At 43.1% G+C, this 17052-nt stretch overlaps 1 protein-coding gene across 1 annotated transcript in view; it reads right to left on the minus strand.

Annotated features, from left to right (window-relative positions):
• Nucleotides 1-1096: 1096 nt before the first annotated feature.
• LOC132766844 (urea transporter 2-like) overlaps nucleotides 1097-17052 on the minus strand; it is a 40186-nt gene continuing 24230 nt past the window's right edge. The window contains exons 6-9 of the mRNA XM_060761205.2: nucleotides 13286-13433; nucleotides 11020-11154; nucleotides 6594-6643; nucleotides 1097-4260 (exon numbers count right to left, since the gene is read on the minus strand). Of these exons, the coding sequence (XP_060617188.2) occupies nucleotides 4081-4260; nucleotides 6594-6643; nucleotides 11020-11154; nucleotides 13286-13433 (513 nt within the window). The 3' untranslated portion in view covers nucleotides 1097-4080. The remainder of the gene's footprint in view (nucleotides 4261-6593; nucleotides 6644-11019; nucleotides 11155-13285; nucleotides 13434-17052) is intronic.

Raw genomic sequence — 17052 nt, forward strand, 5'->3', positions numbered from 1 at the left:
GAATTATATTTAGAAATTCCACTCCATTACAAGAAGCAAGAACAAAGAAGCTTCATGGCACACTACAGTAAATTCTCAGTTAAACGGAAATCCCAAACAACCAGCAAACATTGAAGAAATAATACTTTATTGCATACTGCATTCACAAAGCCATTTCTATGATACAGTATTATCTTGTATTACATCAAGTTGCCTCTTTATTCGACTTCATTTGCTTTTAATTGCTATATTTCCAATATTAATATCAAGTCAAAACAGAGTTTACGGTATGATACAGTATGGTATATAGCATCATTTAGGCCTATATTTAATCATAACTCTCAAGCAACCAGAAACTACATGTATCTAGCATCTGCCAATCTTCGTGGGTGCTTGTTAGACTTGTGTATGGGTCTGTTTTCCTTGGGTACCTTTGGTACCCTCGAAAGCACATAACGGGATGGACCCTCCTGGTACGAAAACCTATCTGACATGAAAGCAAGTGGGAACTGATCCCGGCTCCTCCTCTGCTTTTCGGGAGCATGCAGTGCTCCTCACACGGTGCATGCTCTTTGCTCTTAAGCCCTTTCTTTAAACCCAGGTCTCCTCTGCAGACCGAGGGGAAAGCATCACAGGAAGAGTGGTATGTTAAGTAACTGATGCATTGAACTGGATCATATGAGTCTATACTGCCATATAATCCAGTTCAATGCAGTTAATCTGCATTCTGAAAATGCATTATACGGCAGGGTAGATGGCCCAAAGTCTCATCGTAGCGCACACCAGAGTGGATCCCCATGCATCTTATAGAATCATAGAATCATAGAATCAAAGAGTTGGAAGAGACCTCATGAGCCATCCAGTCCAACCCCCTGCCAAGAAGCAGGAATATTGCATTTAAATCACCCCTGACAGATGGCCATCCAGCCCCTGTTTAAAAGCTTCCAAAGAAGGAGCCTCCACCACACTCCGGGGCAGAGTTCCACTGCTGAATGGCTCTCACAGTCAGGAAGTTCTTCCTCATGTTCAGATGGAATCTCCTCTCTTGTAGTTTGAAGCCATTGTTCCATTGTGTCCTAGTCTCCAAGGAAGCAGAAAACAAGTTTGCTGCCTCCTCCCTGTGGTTTCCTCTCACATATTTATACATGGCTATCATATCTCCTCTCAGCCTTCTCTTCTTCAGGCTAAACATGCCTGAACAGAGGATTTTCTTAATCAAGTACTACTCAGAAGTGATTGGCCATTGCCTTCCTTGGGAGCCTCCTATCTCAGTATAACTCATTACACTGAAGGCGGTATAATGCCCTTATCTCTAGAAATGGGCCCTGGCATTGTAAAACCATTTTGCTTTGAGCTGTGGTATGCCAGGACAGACACTCTTATTCTCATACCAATTCATTCTGCAAGCATTTGAAAAAAATCTGAAAGCACTTTTAGGTTATCACAATTACTGGGACTTGTTTCCTCCCAATCTATGCATTGCCCTTCTTTGTCCATGCCCTTTCTAAAATCCTCCTCTGGAATAATTGTACAACTCCATGAGTTCATTGACTTCTGCAAATTCCCACATTCTGTCCCTTTAAACGCTTTAGATATTAATTTTGTAAAAGGAAAGATTATTTTCCCTGTTTTGTACATTCTGTAAGTCTACTTTTCATTGTCAAACATGCACAAATTCAAAGACGCTCGCATGAGCAAGCTTGCAATCTGTTGTAGTTCAGGCCATGGTTGTGGCTGATATCGATGTAAATGGGGAAGTGGATCATGGGAACTCTGGCCCTGCAAGCCAACATGAGATTTTAAGTCCTGAAAATGATCAGTCCGTGTCTCCACAGTTAGTGAAGGTCAGATTCCAGAGAGGTTTCAAGATGGTGCAGAAGAGTCATTCTCTGGGGAAATGAGTTCAGAGGCTAAAATCCCAGGTGGAGAGAATAATGAGTTGCGAGATAATGAGCTGGTTGATAGGAGAATCAGTTTTCGTAAACTTGGTGCTGCTCAACAGAATCTCCAAAGGTCACAGTGCTTAGAATCATAGAATCAAAGAGTTGGAAGAGACCTCATGGGTCATCCAGTCCAACCCCCTGCCTAGAAGCAAGAATATTGCATTCAAAGCACCCCTGACAGATGGCCATCCAGCCTCTGTTTAAAAGCTTCCAAAGAAGGAGCCTCCACCACATTCTGGGGCAGAGAGTTTCACTGCTGAACGGCTCTCACACTCAGGAAGTTCTTCCTAACGGTCAGATGGAAAAGACACCAGTATCAGGAAGTCATGAGAAAAGACATGATTTCATGTGTATATTGAAAACCGAGGGGATTTTCCAATCAGTCTGGTCAACATTTGGTAATTGAGGCAACAACACTTGCCGAGTCCTAGTCAAGATTTCTGAGGGAATTCTAGTTCTATGTCTTTGCTCCTGTTTCATGCTTCCAGGTTTGAAGGATTGTTCCTGGATTTTTGCACTGGATTCTATGCTGCCTTGTACTCTCTGGTTTCTTTGTATTCCTGTGCTGGATACCCTGTTACTTTGAGATTTTGGCTTGCTGTTGTACCTTGAACCTTGTGGACTATTTTATATGTATAGATTTGGAAGTTTTTACTATTTTTGCTACAGTGCGTTTTATCTAATCTTTAATAAACTGCTTTGCTGATTTAACTTGGACTGGAGTGTGGTGGTTAAGTACAAGTACGACTAAAATGATAAAGGGTCTGGAGAACAAGCCCTATGAGGAGCGGCTTAAGGAGCTGGGCATGTTTAGCCTGAAGAAGAGAAAGCTGAGAGGAGATATGATAGCCATGTATAAATATGTGAGAGGAAGCCACAGGGAGGAGGGAGCAAGCTTGTTTTCTGCTTCCCTGGAGACTAGGACGCAATGGAACAATGGCTTCAAACTACAAGAAAGGAGATTCCATCTGAACATGAGGAAGAACTTCCTGACTGTGAGAGCCGTTCAGCAGTGGAACTCTCTGCCCCGGAATGTGGTGGAGGCTCCTTCTTTGGAAGCTTTTAAACAGAGGCTGGATGGCCATCTGTCAGGGGTGATTTGAATGCAATATTCCTGCTTCTTGGCAGGGGGTTGGACTGGATGGCCCATGAGGTCTCTTCCAACTCTTTGATTCTATGATTCTAGAGGTGTTTCCTGACCTGGAGTGCAACACAATCTGCTGGAATATTTGCAACAGAACAAAGAAAGGCAAACAAATAAACAAACAAACAAACAGTATGTATCTGCTTAGTTAAGTAGGAAAATACCTATCAGTGCCTGAAATTAGCAGTGAAAATATACACTTCTGTGCATTAAAAAAAAGACAATATACAATATGAAGAAGGGTGTTATGGCTTTGGAGCCAGAGGTCCAGTGCTCACTTCAATGACTAGCGCTTTGGATATGGAGAAGTAAAGTAGATCAAAGTGATTCCCCCAACAAATCCATAATCGTACATCACTCACCGCAAAGTCACTGCAGAAGCGCTTTTGGATTATTGCACCTACTGAAAACACTATGAACGCAGATTCAAAGATCTTTCCACTGCCTAAAAATGGTATTTCTTCAAAATGTTCCTTTGTCATGAGTTGAAGATTAATTTGGAGGGACTTCATAATAACATCATATGGTGATAAGTGCTTCCATTTGTGGCTGTGGAGCTTCAAGTCTCTGCTACAAGCTGCGTGCAACAATATCCTTAGTATTTCTTTTCTGATTCCAAGTCTATATATATAAAAACTTCTCCATATAGGCTGAAATGCTGTAGGCACCATGTGATTTAAAATCAGTGTCCAAGATTGAGTCACTTCAGGGACCAGATCCTGCCAATATACCTCTCCAGTTGAGCATCTAAACCCTCATTTGCTCTAAAAATGCTGTGAGTCTTTCCAACTGAATTGTATAGTCTCTTCACTTCCGACTGAAGCATGCACTAAGTTTCAAACCTTTCTGACTCTAGTGAAAATACTATTTACAGCTTTAAATGAGCTCCCCCTAAAGAATACTTGAAAACTGACTGGCTTGATTCAATTCTGTGCTGCTTCTTTTCCTGCTTGGGAAATACAGCCACTGGATTTCTAGCAGCGATGAGGAAATCAATGTCTGGGATCCAGTCTCTTACACATCGCAGGTGGATTTGGGACATTGTTCCTTTCGTGTCAAGTAATAGGCCCGGTTGGCTTCTGGGTAGGTGACTTTGGAGAGCGGCAATCTGTAGATGGCATCACTTGTGGTGGTTAGAAGCAGGAACGTGAGTGAAGACAAACAGAAGGGCCAGGTTCCCAGTGGCATTCCAAACTGAAGGGAGAGAAAACAGGGCAGCAATTTAGGATGCCGTTCAAAGGCAGAGAGATATCAAGTAGAGTGCAAGAATAAGAAAGAGAAAATCCCCTCTATCTGCATAACGGTACTCCTAACTAGTCTCTTTTTCTTTCATTCCGGGATCTTTGACACTAACTGGAGTTGGATCTATACTGCATAATAATGTAGTTGGAACTGCATTATATGGTCAGTGAAAAAGGTAAAGGTTTTCCCCTGACATTAAGTCCAGTCGTGACTGATTCTGGGAGTTGGTGCTCATCTCAATTTCTAAGCTGAAGTTCCGGCATTGTCCATAGACACCTCCAAGGTCATGTGGCCATGGAGTACTGTTACCTTCCCACCAGAGCGGTACATATTGATCTACTCACATTTGCATGTTTTTGAACTGCTAGGTTGGCAGAAGCTGGGGCTAACAGTGGGAGCTCACTCTGCTCCCTGGATTCAAACCACTGACCTTTTGGTCAGCAAGTTCAGCAGTTTAACCCACTGTGCCACCGAGGTTGTAGATCCCTATAATATAGTTCAAAAAACACTGAACTCCATTGTATAGGTCTACAATGACCTATATAATGCACTAACCTGATCCATAGAATGTACTACACTGACCTATGTAAAGTTAACACTGCAATATATGGTGGTGTAGATCCAGCATAAGAAAAAAGATGTTCCAGCATAAGCTTTCATAGACTGAGGGGGCACTTACACTGTAGAATTATTTTATTTATTTACAACATTTCTACTCCGTCCTTCTCAACACCCGAGAGGGGACTCAGAGCGGCTCATGGACGATGAGACAATGACTCCATCTACACGGTTTGAAACTGCATTATATGGTCAGTGTAGACTAGGCATGGGCAAACTTCAGCCCTCAAAGTGTTTTGGACTTCAACTCACACAAATTCTAAGAGCCTACCAGCGGTTAGGAATTGTGGGATTTGAAGTCCAAAACACCTGGAGGGCCAAAGTTTGTCCATGCCTGGAGTAGACTCATATAATGCAATTTAACGGCAGTGAACTGCTTTATATGAGTTTGCACTGATCATATCTGTTCTTAAGAACAGACAAGCATCCCGAGCTCTGAGGATCACCTGGGAAGGAATCCCACTGGAGCATTGCAGTGCACCCAAATACCTGGGAGTCATTCTGGACTGTTCTCTGATCTACAAGAAGCACTGCCTGAATATCAAACAAAAAGTGGGTGCTAGAAACAATATCATACAAAAGCTGACTGGCACAACCTGGGGATCACAACCAGACACAGTGAAGACATCTGCCCTTGCGCTTGCTACTCTGCTGCTGAGTATGCATGCCCAGTGTGGAATACATCTAACCACACTAAAACAGTAGTTGTGGCTCTTAATGAGACATGCCGCATTATCACGGGGTGTCTGCACCACTGGAGAAATTACACTGTCTAGCCGGTATTGCACCACCTGACATCTGCCGGGAAGTAGCAGCCAATAGTGAAAGGACCAAGGCAGTGACATCTCCAGCCCACCCCCTGTTTGGGTATCAGCCAGCACGTCAATGACTTAAATCAAGACATAGTTTTCTAAGATCTACAGAGGCACTCGCTGGAACATCCCAGCAAGCGAGAGTCCAAAAGTGGCAGGCTCAAAGCCAGAACCTCAATCAATGGCTGATACCAAATGAGAGACTCCCTGCTGGGCACACAGAAAACTGGGCGACTTGGAAGGCACTGAGCAGACTGCGCTCTGGCACCACGAGATGCAGAGCCAACCTTAAGAAATGGGGCTACAAAGTGGAATCCACGACATGTGAGTGTGAAGAAGAGCAAACCACTGACCACCCACTGCAATGCAACCTGAGCCCTGCCACATGCACAATGGAGGACCTTCTTGCGGCAACACCAGAGGCACTCCAAGTGGCCAGATACTGGTCAAAGGGCATTTAATCAACTACCAAGCTTGCAAACTTTGTGTTTTGTCTGTTTGTTTGTTTTTATTAAAAATGTAATACAAATGTCTGGTTGCTGCTGAACACAATAAATAAATACTGATCATATAATGCGGTTTGAAACTGCATTATATGGCACTATAGATGGGGCTAAACACTGGTTGTGTCTGTCTACTTTGTAATGCATCCTTAATTCTTGTTTGACTTTCTTTTAAGATTCAGGAGCTATGATAAACATCACTGCTCCCTCTCCCCCACGGTCTTTTGAATATAGTAATCTCATTTCTATTTTCCCTTGTAGTAGTCTTAAGAAGATGATAAATGTAGCAATAAGAAAACATCTATATGTTTTTGCTCCTTGCTCCTATATTCTTAAAACCAACAAAACCTACCACGGAAAACATATTCGCCAGGGTTTCTCCTGCATATGCTGTAAAGAGACCTGCAGAAAGATGAACAGAAAAATCCAATTACTGTTATATATTGTGGCAGATACCAGAGTAAAGGCTGGATAGGAAGGAAAAGGAGTTATTTTTGTTTTGCTTTTAAGTCATGCCGAAGTCATTTCGGAACCATTGGCAACCATCTTTGAGAGTTCTTGGAGAACGGGAGAAGTTCCAGCAGATTGGCGGAGGGCCAATGTGGTCCCAATCTTCAAGAAGGGAAAAAAGGATGTCCCAAACAACTACCGTCCGGTCAGCCTCACGTCGATACCGGGCAAGATTCTGGAAAAGATTGTTAAGGAAGCGGTCTGCAAACACTTAGAAACAAATGCAGTCATCGCTAATAGTCAACATGGATTTATCAAAAACAAGTCATGCCAGACTAATCTGATCTCTTTCTTCGATAGAGCTACAAGCTGGGTAGATGCGGGGAATGCCGTGGATGTAGCGTACCTGGATTTCAGTAAGGCCTTCGACAAGGTCCCCCATGACCTTCTGGCAAGGAAACTAGTCCAATGTGGGCTAGGCAAAACTACGGTGAGGTGGATCTGTAATTGGTTAAGTGGACGAACACAGAGAGTGCTCACTAATGCTTCCTCTTCATCTTGGAAAGAAGTGACAAGTGGAGTGCCGCAGGGTTCAGTCCTGGGCCCGGTCCTGTTCAACATCTTTATTAATGACTTAGATGAAGGGCTAGAAGGCATGATCATCAAGTTTGCAGATGACACCAAATTGGGAGGGATAGCCAATAGTCCAGAGGACAGGAGCAGAATTCAAAGCGATCTTGACAGATTAGAGAGATGGGCCAAAACTAACAAAATGAAGTTCAACAGTGACAAATGCAAGATACTCCACTTTGGCAGAAAAAATGAAATGCAAAGATACAGAATGGGGGACGCCTGGCTCGAGAGCAGTACGTGTGAAAAAGATCTTGGAGTCCTCGTGGACAACAAGTTAAACATGAGCCAACAATGTGATGTGGCGGCAAAAAAAGCCAATGGGATTTTGGCCTGCATCAATAGGAGCATAGTGTCTAGATCTAAGGAAGTAATGCTACCCCTCTATTCTGCTTTGGTTAGACCACATCTGGAATACTGTGTCCAATTCTGGGCACCACAATTCAAGAGAGATATTGACAAGCTGGAATGTGTCCAGAGGAGGGCGACTAAAATGATCAAGGGTCTGGAGAACAAGCCCTATGAGGAGCGGCTTAGGGAACTGGGCATGTTTAGCCTGAAGAAGAGAAGGCTGAGAGGAGATATGATAGCCATGTATAAATATGTGAGAGGAAGCCACAGGGAGGAGGGAGCAAGCTTGTTTTCTGCTTCCTTGGAGACTAGGACGCGGAACAATGGCTTCAAACTACAAGAGAGGAGATTCCATCTGAACATTAGGAAGAACTTCCTGACTGTGAGAGCCATTCAGCAGTGGAACTCTCTGCCCCGGAGTGTGGTGGAGGCTCCTTCTTTGGAAGCTTTTAAGCAGAGGCTGGATGGCCATCTGTCAGGGGTGATTTGAATGCAATATTCCTGCTTCTTGGCAGAATGGGGTTGGACTGGATGGCCCATGAGGTCTCTTCCAACTCTTTGATTCTATGATTCTATGATTCTAAGAAGAAAAAGGCCCAGTGATTAAAAAAAACAACAATTTGTCAATCATCAGTTTTGAATAATACAGATCTATTTGATACTTTAAAAGTCTACTTGATTTCAGTAGAGAAGATATTATGCATATAATGAAGACTGAAATCAATGGGACCTAGGAAGACATCATATAGGGTTGAAATGACATGATTCATGTTACGATCTGTGCCTCCAGTGATTTATTTATCATGTATTTAAAAACACAAACAAAGTTAAAAACTTGGCATAACAGTCATCACCGCATCATAGTTGCTGTGCTGGTACGTCTGTACCAGGAGCTCCAACTTTATTTTCTTTCTATTAAGTGTTTGCACGCAGGGATTCTGCAAAAAGGTAGCTTCCTTGGTTTGCAGTCATAGGGCAAACCACTTGTCTATCATTGTTAAGTTTGGATCCGCCCCTTCTCTCAGGGAGATGGGAAGGGAAGAGGGAGCCATTTTTAGTTAGTCTTACAGAAGGAAACCAAGCTGTAGGATGTGGAGTAGCTTCACCCGCAGAAAAGCTTCACTTCTTAAGAATTCCAGGGACATTCTGGGGGAAAACAGTCCCAAAGCTCTGGCAGAGAGCTCACAGCCTCTCAGCCTTACAGCATCTGAGGGAAACAGCCCTAAAGTCTCTAAGAAATTCTGGAGGGAAAACAGCTTTACAAACCCAAAGAACTCCAGCTGGAGAATCTGCAAGCCTTTACTGGTAGATCTACTCGGTGCTCAAGACGTATTTTGAATCCAGGGGAGGGGGAGTCCAACTCCCTGCCTAGAAGCAGGAATATTGCATTCAAAACACCCCTGACAGATGGCCATCCAGTCTCTGTTTAAAAGCTTCCAAAGAAGGAGCCTCCACCACACTACGGGACAGAGAGTTCCACTGCTGAACGGCTCTCACAGTCAGGAAGTTCTTCCTAATGTTCAGATGGAAAAGACACCAGTATCAGGAAGTCATGAGAGAAGACATGATTTCATGTGTATATTAGAGAAGGCGGGGGGATTTTCCAACCAGTCTGGTCAACATTGGTAATTGAGGCAACAACTCTTGCCGAGTCCTAGTCAAGATTTCTGAGGGAATTCTAGTTGCATGTCTTTGCTCCTGTTTCATGCTTCCAGGTTTGAAGGATTGTTCCTGGATTTTTGCACTTGATTCTATGCTGCCTTGTACACCTGGATGTTTTGATGTTTTTACCATCCTTGTGGGAGGCTTCTCTCATGTCTCCGCATGAGGAGCTGGAGCTGATAGAGGGAGCTCATCCATGCTCTCCCTGGATTCGAACCTGTGACCTGTCGGTCTTCAGTCCTGTCAGCACAGGGGTTTAACGCACTGTGCCACTGGCTCCACGGTGACTCCCAGGTATTTGGGTGTGCTGCAATGCTCCAGTGGGATTCCTTCCCAGGTAATCCTCAGAGCTCGATATGTTTGTCTGTTCTTAAAATGGAAAGCACATGTCTGTGTTTTAGATGGATTATGAATCAGTTCATTTTCCCTGTAATAGGCAGTAAGAGTACCTGATTCTCTCACACCAGAAGCAACTTGCAGCATGCAAACAAACAAACAAACCAACCTTCCAGTAGAATTAATGCAGTTTGATACCGCTTTAACTGCCAAGGTTCTGTGCTATGGGCTCATGGGAGTCATTACTAGCACTCTTTGGCAAAGAAAGCCCAAGACCTTATAAAACCACAACTCCAATGATTCCATAGCATTGAGCCTTGGCAGTTAAAGCAGTATCAAACTTCATTAATTCTACTGGAGGTTTGTTTGTTTGTATGCTGCAAGTCACTTCTGCTGGCTTTTCTGTGCTGTAGTGTGCTGGGCCTATAGCAGTTGGCTTTTGAACAGGACGTGCCCTTTGTGCCCAGTGGGAAGCCGGGGTGCTCAGCTGAGAGGCCCTAAGGATTTTCCTATACAGAGTCTTTAGAAGCTTGAAAGGTTTAACAAAGTCCTTTATTATTGCTGAAGTCTTCAACAAACAATCAAATACTTCTTAGATCTTCAACAAATTAAACAAATGCTTCTTAACTTGTCTACAAAGGACAGGCACCTTGCTTGGAGAACTATTTCTTTCTTTAACAAGGAAAACACTTTTTGACCCCTCCTGGGCAATCTGTTTTTTAAACTTTGCTGGTGTGGGTCTTACTCCCGGCTCCAAACTGCTTCTTGGGTCCCGAGTAAACCTACCAGGCAAGGCTTTGTAGATTTTCCAGCTGGAGTCCTTTTGAATTTTCTCCACAAATGGTGTGGATCTGTATCTTTAACCGCAACAAGGGTTATGCTGTAAAACTGTTTTCCTTAGAAGCTTTACGGCTGTTTCCCTCGGATGTTGTGAGAAATGAAGCTTCTCTACAGGTGGGGAAAGCTCACATCCTGTAACTAAGCTTTCAACTATAAGACTGAACTAAAATGGCTCCCTTTCCCTTCCTGAACCTGGAAAAAAGGGCGGAACTAAAACTTAACGATGATAGACAGGTGGCTAACCCCATGACTGCAAACCAAAGGAAGCCACCTTATTGCAAAATGCATGGAACTTTGGAATTCATGCAAACACTCAAAGAAAGAAAAGTAGTTGGAGCTCCTGGTACAGCCTTACCAGCACATTTTCAGTTAAAGTGGTATCAAGATGAATTAATTCGACAGTGCCGTTCCTCAGCTAATTACTATTTCAGTACATAAAGAAATGCGTAAACAAATAACTAAGTCAGCATCCTATGTTGCAAATGAAAACAATGAATGCAGGCACCTACCACAGGCAATTGCCAATAAAAATGTCTGCCAGGTGAGGGCATAGAACATCCCTCCGATGGCGATGCATGAAAGGCAGCTGTTGTAATTCCACAAACCGGCATAAATTCTACTAAAAGTAGAGCCCAGACTCAAGGCTGCAAAGAAGACAGATAATAGAAAGATATTTCAGTGTTAGGCTCATTCTTAACTGTAATGAAATAGAAATGAAAAAGGGTTATCAGCTCTGTAGACATTCTTCTATGCCTGAAATCTGAGCTAGATTAGATTCCTATGATTTCTCGCCCACCTTTCCTCATAGGCACCCAAGGTGGCTAGCAATCTACATAGAACACTACATTAAAAACACTAGTTTCTATGATTTCAAATAAGTGCCAAGATCCTACGTCAAGGTGACGCACATAACTGCACTCTTAGGGATTTATATGATGATTGGGCATTGGTGAATTGCAGCACTGTGCAACTGAATGTGTAAACAGAAATAACATATATGATTGCAATGTGTAAGGCAACATATGCGTCTGCTTTTACAGTGAGCAACGATACCCACATGTCAAATGGAGTCTATAAAGATAATTCTTCCAACTTGGACTGAATATGGACATCACCATATTTGATAAAATGCAATCAAAATAAAGAAACAACTGCAGAAGGCAAATTCAATATTACAATATTTACATATTCCTTGACTTCTTGAGGGAATATGGAGCACAATAATCAGGAATTGGACAGTATGGAAAATAATCATTTGTCATCATTATGGTTCAAAGCCCCAAGAAATCAACTACTGTTATAAATGTTGTGTTTTTTTCTTTCAAAACCTAGTTCTGGTTAACACAGAAACTTTGACTGGGAACTTGACAGATAATAAACTCAGTGGCTTGGTTGGTTTTCTAGACCATAGATTCCATGACACTCAATATTAGGATAATATTGATCTAGGGCAATAGTTCTCAATCTTCCTAATGCCACAGCCTCTCAATAGAGTTCCTCACGTTGTGTTGACCCCCAACCATAATATTATTTTCGTAGAATCATAGAATCAAAGAGTTGGAAGAGACCTCATGGGCCATCCAGTCCAACCCCCTGCCAAGAAGCAGGAATAATGCATTCAAATCACCCCTGACAGATGGCCATCTGCTACTTCATAACTGTAATTTTGCTACTGTTATGAATTGTAATGTAAATATCTGATATGAAGGATGTATTTTCATTCACTGGACCAAATTTGGCACAAATATCCAATACACCCAAATTTGAATACTGGTGGGGTTGGGATGGGGTTGATTTTGTCATCTGGGAGTTGTAGTTGCTGGGATTTATAGTTCACCTACAATCAAAGAGCATTCTGAATTTCCCCAATAATGGAACTGAACCAAACTTGGCACATAGAATTCCCATGACCAAGAGAAAATACTGGAAGGGTTTGGTGGGCATTGAACTCGAGTTTGGGAGTTGCAGTTCACCTACATCTAGGGAGGCCCTGCTCTCGACCCCGCCTCTGTCACAAGTGAGATTGGCGGGGACGAGGAGCAGGGCCTTCTCAGTGGTGGCCCCTCACCTATGGAATTCACTCCCCGGGGATATCAGATCAGCAACATCCCTCCTTTCATTCAGAAAGAAATTAAAGACGTGGATGTGGGACCAGGCGTTTGGGCACTCTGGCAGTTGAATAAGGGACTGTGATGATGGATAGGAGTTGGACAAGGTGGAACGAAATATGAACTGTGAGTTGGTGAACGCTGTGTCTGAGATTGGCTATTGATTGTGTGATATATTGTTGTTTTTAAGTGTTTTAATTGTTGACTATTTAATTGCTGGTTTTATATGTTATTGTATTTGTGTAGGCACCAAGATGTGCCTTTTGTAAGCCGCCCTGAGTCCACCCTCGGGGGTTGAGAAGGGCGGGGTATAAGCACACGAAATAAATAAATAAATAAAACACTGTGGACTCAAACAATGATTGATCTGGACCAAACTTGGCATGGGTACTCAATATGCCCAAATGTGAATACTGGTGGATTTTGGGAAAAATAGGCTTTGATATTTTGGAGTTGTAGTTGCTGAGATTTATAGTTCACCTACAATCAAAGAGCATTCTGAACCCCACCAATGATAGAATTGGGCCAAACTTCCCAACTCCCATGACCAACAGAAAATATTGTGTTTTCTTATGGTCTTTGGTGACCTCTCTGACACCTCCTCGCGACCCCCCCAGGTGTTCTGACCCCTAGGTTGAGAAACACTGATCTTGGACATGTTTCATACCTGCAGGCACCCCCAATGCTGAGCCGATCACGGCATGGGCGAAGATTAGAGGGGAGGAAACAAAGAGTGCCACCATGATAATGCCTCCAGTCCAAGGATTATCGCAACCATACACTTGTCCAACTCCTACTGGGACAGACTGGAAAAGCTGTGGAACAAGCATTGAAAAGGAAAATGTGAAAGCTGAGTAGTATAGGCTTCCATGTCACTGTCTACATCAATGATCATGCAGAACTGTCTTCACAGCTTTAGTAGAACAAGGTCAGGCCACAGGACTTTTGAATTGTGGGGGAGGAGGGACATTTCAGAAACCCATGCTTTTGAAATGCTAGCTTCATCGATGAGCAATTTTAAGGGGAAGTGGAGACTCTCCTGGTTTTCAACATGCAGAGAAAGCTGTCTTAAGTAATCGGAAAGGTGTTTAATATTATAGGCATTGCCTTTGGAGACAGACATATGCAGTTGAGTTAGAGCTACAGAGAGTTTTTCTGTCTAGCGCTCTCTGTAGCATTAACCCAACCTCATACCTCTACCTCCCAGTACAGTGTCTACATACAATAAAAGGAAGGAAATGTAGTCATCTTGAGTGCATCAATCCATTTGGGTGGGTGTCACCTGGTACAGTTATTCCTGTTGTCACCCCATGGACCTGCTCCTTTACCAAACCATACTACAGTATTGTAATTAAAATACTAGAAAGTATGGTAAAATCAGAAATATAGCAATGAAAATAACACCATGTGCTTGTACTAGCAAAGGTAAAGGCTTCCCCTTGACATTCAGTCTAGTCATGTCTGATTCTGGGAGTGGTGCTCATCTCCATTTCTTTAAACCAAAGAGCCAACGTTGTCCATAGATGCCTCCAAGGTCATGTGGCCAGCATGATTGCATGGAGTGCCATTGCCTACTGATTGATCTACTCACTGGGTTGTTGTAGGTTTTTCGGGCTGTATGGCCATGTTCTAGAAGCATTCTCTCCTGACATTTCGCCTGCATCTGTGGCAAGCATCCTCAGAGGTTGTGAAGTTTGTTGGAAAGTAGGGTAATTGGGTTTATATATCTGTGGAAGTTCCAGGATGGGAGAAAGAACACTTGGCTGTTGGAGCTAGATGTGAATATTTCAATTGGCCATCTTGATTAGCATTTGATGGCCTGACAGTTTTTTGGTGTGCCCTGTTACTGACTGGGAAATTCCTTTGTTGAAAGGTGATTAGGTGTTCCTGATTGTTTCTTGTCTGGAGTCCCCCTGTGTTTGAGTTTTGTTCTTTTTACTGTTATAATTTTAGAGTTTTTTAAAAAACTGGTAGTCAGATTTTGTTCATTTTCATGGTTTCCTCCTTTCTGTTGAAATTGTCCACATACTTGTGGATATCAGTGGCTTCTCTGTGTAGCCTGACATGGTAGTTGTTAGAGTGGTCCAGCATTTCCGTGTTCTCAAATAATATGCTGTGTCCAGTTTTTCGAACTACTAGTTTGGCAGAAGCTGGTGCTAACAGAGGGAGCTCATCTCTCTCCCAAGATTCGAAATGCTGACCTTGTACTACATGCCAGCAAAACCAAAGGCTTCATCTGCATGAGCTGTAAGCATTCACTGTAGTGTTGTAGGGAGTATTTGGTGAAGGCATCTCATTCATTTAAATGAATGAATGAATGAATCAGTATGCATGTCCAGTGTGGAACACATCTCACCACGCTAAAACCGTGGATGTGGCTCTGAATGAGACATGCCGCATTATCACGGGGTGTCTGCGCCCTACACCACTGGAGAAATTACACTGCTTAGCCAGTATTGCACCACCTGACATCAGCCGGGAAGTAGCAGCCAATAGTGAAAGGACCAAGGCAGAGACATCTCCAGCTCATCCCCTGTTTGGGTATCAGCCAGCACGTCAACGACTTAAATCAAGAAATAGTTTTCTAAGATCTACAGAGACACTCGCTGGAACACCTCAGCAAGCGAGAGTCCAAAAGTGGCAGGCTCAAACCCAGCACCTCAACCAATGGCTGATACCAAATGAGAGACTCTCTCCTGGGCACACGGAAGACTGGGCGACTTGGAAGGCGCTGAACAGACTGCGCTATGGCACTACAAGATGCAGAGCCAACCTTGAGAAATGGGGCTACAAAGTGGAATCCTCGACATGCGAGTGTGGAGAAGAGCAAACCACTGACCACCTGCTGCAATGCAACCTGAGCCCTGCCACATGCACAATGGAGGATCTCCTTGCAGCAACACCTGAGGCACTCCAAGTGGCCAGATACTGGTCAAAGGACATTTAACCAACTACCAAACTCACAAGTTTTGTATTTGTCTGTTTGTTTGCTTTGTTCTGTTAGAAATGTAATATAATGGACTAGTTGCTCTGACACGACAAATAAATAAATTCATTTAAATCTTCCCCATCCTAAAAGTGCGTATATGTACGAATTGTACGCACTGTACCTCTATTACATGTGCAGTCATGGACACCAAGACCTCACTGATCTGCCTTGGGCAGGTGATGGGCATCCATGTTTTTCCTCCATCAAATGAAGCTGCGTCTGTCTAAGTGAGGTGGTGAACTGCACTTTTCTTGGCTGAACTCTCAACCCTTTCGTATTGGCATGTGCCTTTCCATTCTTTCAAACAACCAGCTAGTGTCAAGCAACTAAGATTCTCCCTCTGAACCGTGATGAGCTGGCAGCTGAAACAAAGGCCTCCTATTTAAATTGAATTAGAAGCCCAGTGCAATGGGTCTGTTTCAGCATGACAGCCGAAAACTCATTACCGCTTTTGGCTAAGTCCCTGGGGAACGTTCTTCCAAAGGACGCTGGCATTCACTTTTGAAGTCTCTTGCGGAGATAAGAATAAAAAATATTTCTAATAACCCATTAATCTCACATAAATACCGTTCCCTGTGGAAACTGGGAGATGCCTGGTCTTAATTCTAAAACCGACTTACAGCTCAAGGTCTAAGATGTAATTTTCCGCTGAGTACAAGGGGCATGGCAGCAGTCACGTCAACAGCGTAGTGCCTGTTTTATGAGAATTCGGGTCTTAAAAGTACATTCCTTGCATATTCTAGATATTTCGGGACTGCTATCTGGGCAAGCCATGGAGAAAGCTAAGGGAAGAAAAATATTGTGATGGTGAAACTAGCTCTTATGGCTGCTATTTGAACAAAAATAGTCACAAAATAAGCGTTGGATTGTCAAAGGCTTTCATGGCTGGAATCACTAGGTTGCTGTAAGTTTTTCGGGTTGTATGGCCATGTTCCAGAAGCATTCTCTCCTGACATTTCATCTTTATCTATATCAGGCATCCTCAGAGGTTGTGGGGTCTGGTGAAAACTAGGAAAATGGAGTTTATATATCTGTGGAATGTCCAAGGTAGAAGAAAGAACTCTTGTCTGTTGGAGGTAGATGTGAATGTTTCAATTGGCCACCTTGATTAATGGCCTAGCAGTTTTCAAGGTCTGGCTTCTTACTGCCTGGGAGAACTCTTTGTTGAGAGGTGATTAGCTGCCCCTGATTGCTTCTTGTCTGGAGTTCCCCTGTTTTTGCTGTTATGATTTTAAAGCTTTTTTAAAATACTGGTAAACAGATTTTGTTCATTTTCATGGTTTCCTCCTTTCTGTTAAAACCTCTGCGGAGGTTGAGATAGGACGGGATATAAAAGCCCAAAATTAATAATAAATAAATAAATAAATGGGGCTGCCCTTGAAGACGGCCTGGAAATTGCAACTAGTGCAAAGATTGGTGGCCAGATTACTAACTGGAGGAAGTTA

Source organism: Anolis sagrei, chromosome 2 (assembly GCF_037176765.1).
Source record: "Anolis sagrei isolate rAnoSag1 chromosome 2, rAnoSag1.mat, whole genome shotgun sequence".
Classification (NCBI taxonomy): domain Eukaryota; kingdom Metazoa; phylum Chordata; class Lepidosauria; order Squamata; family Dactyloidae; genus Anolis; species Anolis sagrei.